Raw genomic sequence first — 4,265 nt, 5'->3', positions numbered from 1 at the left:
CCTTGACAAAAATGAGTTTCCGATTGGACTCTTCATTGACCTAAGAAAAGCCTTTGATACTGGTAATCACAACTACCTCTTACTTAAACTTCATCATTATGGAATCCGAGGCCTTGCCCTTGACTACATCCGATCCTATCTTTGTGACAGACACCAATATGTAACCATCAATGATACAACTTCTTCCACTCTACCAATTACCGTTGGAGTGCCACAGAGCAGTATCTTAGGACCTCTTCTATTTCTTATATATATAAACGATCTGCCTAATGTCTCTAATATTCTCAAACCTATATTGTTTGCTGACGATACTACCCTTTTCTATTCAGACCTCAACCCATATACACTAAATAATGTTGTGAATAATGAATTAAAAAAAGTCCACTTATGGATGTCAACTAACAAACTAACATTAAACATCGAAAAGACTTAATACATCTTATTTGGAAGTAAATCATCAAATGCAATTCAGCTACAGATAGACAACATTAACATCAGTAATAAAAATGACGGCAAGTTTCTTGGCCTATTCCTAGACAAGAGACTAAACTTCAGCACCCACATTCAACACATAACTAAGAAAGTCTCTAAGACAGTTGGTATACTCTCCAAAATCAGATATTATGTTCCTAACTCCGCTCTCCTCTCACTATATTATGCACTAATCTACCCCTATCTTAATTATGGTATCTGTGCATGGGGGTCTACCACTGCAAACCACCTTAAGCCCATCAACACCCAGCAAAAATCTGCTATCAGAATAATAACTAACTCTGCATTCAGACAACACTCAGCTCCCCTGTTTAAATCCCTAAACTTGCTAAATATTAACTCTCCCCACACATTCTCTTGTGTCAACTACATTTACAAAACCCTGTTCTTAAATGTAAACCATGCTCTGAAACTCTCCCTAGACAGATGTAATAGGACCCATTATCACCACACCAGAAATAAATATCTCTTTGATATCCCCAGGGTCAAACTTAATCTGTGTAAACACTCTATGCAAATTAAGGGACCTAGTCTATGGAACTCACTCCCTAGTGAATTGAAAAACTGTAAAACTTTTGCCTTATTTAAAAGCAAAACCAAAAAGTTCCTAATTTCATCTTCTTAGTTTGCTACACTGAGCTTTAAATTTGCTCTGTACCTAGTGTTACCCAATCTCCTATTTTTTATGTATTTAACCCAAACAACCTTATCATTGTGTTTATTGCTGTCTTCTTTTATGTGCTAGCCATATGCTGTATTGTGCCTACCAATTTTTGTCAACTACCATTCAAGCTGTCATTGCAATCAATCTTAGCTACCTATGTGCTTTAATATACTGTACCTACAATTTTCTCTCATCTTTTTTTTTTCTTGCCATGTAACTGTTTTCATTTTTTTTTTTATAAATTTTGCAAGTATTTACCTACTTAAAATTTTCTTAGATTAAAGACCTGCCCGAAATGCTGCGCGTGCTAGTGGCTTTACAAGATTGTAATTACCATATTATGTATCCCCACATTCCCAATGTACCTTCTTGTAGATGCACAAATAAATAAATAAATAATGAAGCATCAGGCTCCGAGTAAAGTAACTGGACTATAATGAAGCATCAGGCTCTGAGTAAAGTAACTGGACTATAATAAAGCATCAGGCTCTGAGTAAAGTACTGTAACTGGCCAATATAAGTAATGGTGTTTCTCTACACTGACCACAGTGTAGAGAAACAGCAAGATGACAGTTGACTTTATTAATAAAAATGTTTCAGGTGTTAGAGCAAAATGTTTCCTATATATAAAGTCAACTCTCATCTTGATGTATCTCCATGTCAAAAGTGTTTATATAGTGGCAATACTACACTCAGTTGGGTGAGAGCAATGTGACCTTTAGCAGCGTACCTTCACTGAGGTGTGGACAGTCTTGACATCTGGGAAGAGTTCCTGGCACTTCTGGAGCCAATCTTCTATCTTCATCTTGCACCCATCAGCTGTGTCTATGGTTGTGCCAACCTCCTCCGGGGTGTTGACTGTGTCAAGGTTCCCAAACATAGCCTGCAGCTGAGTCTTCCCTTCCTCTCCTTGTGTTGTCATATCCACCACACTGGTATCCTCCAGTTCTATGAGCTTCATTGCTGACTTGTTTTGCTCTACCAGAGCATAGAGTCTGTCCTGGAGCTGGAGGTGGTGAGTCTTCCAGTCCTTCAACTGGCCCCAATACTCCCCCAGCTGGGACAGTACTTCTTCACAGCCAGTAATGAGGCTGCTGATGATGTTCTTCTGCTCCTGCACCATGGAACGTAACGTTTTACTGAAGCCTTTGGCAGGACCTTCATAAGGTTTTGCTGGCACTACTTCCTCAGTTGTTAGCTGGATATTTTTGAGTGTCCTAACAAAAGCCTCCACAGCATAGCTAATTGGGAACTGAGTGGCAGCTGTGGCAGTGTGCTGGGCACGGCAGCTGGGGCAGGACAGCTGACCATTCTTGATAGCATTGTCAATACACTGGGAGCAGAATGTGTGGCCACACGGCAGATTGCGAGGCCGTAGTTGATTGTCATCATAATCGTTAAAACACACTGAACATTCCTCTGGCTTGTTGTCCTGTGGAAAAGAATATTTGGTTAAACTAGATGTATTTACAACAAAAAAGTAATATTTCAGTATTATTTTATTATAATATTTCAGTCAAAATATTTTCTAATACAAATTGCATAATATCTATATACATTCTTTGCATTAGCTATTCTAGAGCAGAGTTAATATTATTTACAGATTAACATATTCACACAAGGGCCAATATTTTTTATAAATATATCCCGGAGTATGGGATAACATTTTTAGGTAACATATTGCAGCAGCAGGGCTGCCTGTAAGCCGTACCTGAGAGTACAGATTAACAATACCTGTCCTTACTTTCTTATGAATAATGGAAGGAAATGTATGTATCATATGTGATAATTGGAGAAGGGTCAATTATTCTTAGACTAAGTTGGACAGTAAGTGCTCTGTGGGTTAAATCTTCACACATGGGCTTTATTGAACTCCGGATTATTCTACACTTATCAACTATGGGAACACACGATTACGTTACTGGATTGTTGAGATTGAGTGACACTCTTCACCAAACATAAACATGATGGATGAACTGACTATTGGTCCCACACAAATCTGGGCTTAGTCATTATTTTACTGTACACTCTCTTGGTAATATACAAATGTAGCATGGATTTTTACAATATAAGGTCTCTACACTTAATCACTTTACTAACGGGGAGCAAGGGTGATGGAGTTTAAACCACGTGTTACAGTACTCCTTAAAGTGGGTGAATGAGTCCAAAATAACACAAGACTCGCAGGGTTCTACAAACACACATTCCTAAAATTCCTATCCCTAAACTAACAAAGAAAAAAAGCACTAGTACATTTAATGCACTTATCGTTACTGCAGAAGACCATCCAAGTGTCGCACTGACGTCTACTGGACACTGGAGTAGTCGCCGCCTGAATGGACAACTTGCTGCCGCTCTCCACTCTGTGTGCACTCCCTTGGTTCCAATAATGTTTCACACAAAACTCATATCCCAAAATTGGTCATTTGTATGTCTTACAGAGTTCCAGACTGTTTTCAACATTTAACACTGCTGTTTCTATATATATTTTCAACCAGTGAATGTCTTAAATAAGTGTTTCCTATACTATTCCATTGCTTTGGGGAGGATATATAATTATTAATAATAATAATTTTCCTTTCAAAGTCACTGTGCTCCACATGTGCAGAACTGACTATTGTACTGGCAGAAATCATAAATTCATGTTTGTCCTGCCCTTCAAGAAGACCTGGACAAAATAAGTGTATGAGCACCACTTGGTAAATGGAATTTAATGTGAACAAATGCCATGTTATGGAATGTGGAATAGGAGGGCATAGACCCCACACAATCTATAAATTATATAATTATCTAAGTGTAGTTACAGGATGAGAGCTATGCTCATGATGTCCCGTCTTCCAAGCACTCTGTCATATAACGCTTTGAAATTACTGACGCTTTTGGCCTCCATCACCTTCTCACCTAACTCATTCCAACCGTCTTGTTTGCGAAAGTGAATTTTCTTATTCACTTCTAAAAAAATTAATTTTCTTCGGCACCTTTGTTTAGTTTAAATCTATGACCTCTTTCTTGTTCTTGAAGTTCCAGGTCTCAGGAATTTTTGCCTATCAATTTTATCAATTCCCGTTAATATTTTGTACGTAGTGATCATATTGCCTCTTTTTTTTCT

At 38.0% G+C, this 4,265-nt stretch overlaps 1 protein-coding gene across 1 annotated transcript; it reads right to left on the bottom strand.

The window, feature by feature from the left end:
* Positions 1–1,874: 1,874 nt before the first annotated feature.
* Positions 1,875–4,046, bottom strand: LOC123753190 (E3 ubiquitin-protein ligase TRIM13-like). The gene is made up of 3 exons (XM_069339311.1): positions 4,032–4,046; positions 2,226–2,588; positions 1,875–2,111 (listed from the first exon to the last, which is right to left on the bottom strand). The coding sequence occupies exons 1-3, from the start codon at positions 4,044–4,046 to the stop codon at positions 1,875–1,877; spliced, it is 615 nt and encodes a 204-aa protein (XP_069195412.1).
* Positions 4,047–4,265: the final 219 nt, after the last annotated feature.

This window comes from Procambarus clarkii, chromosome 41, assembly GCF_040958095.1.
Source record: "Procambarus clarkii isolate CNS0578487 chromosome 41, FALCON_Pclarkii_2.0, whole genome shotgun sequence".
NCBI lineage: Eukaryota > Metazoa > Arthropoda > Malacostraca > Decapoda > Cambaridae > Procambarus > Procambarus clarkii.
This window is presented reverse-complemented; position numbering and strand designations above follow the sequence as displayed.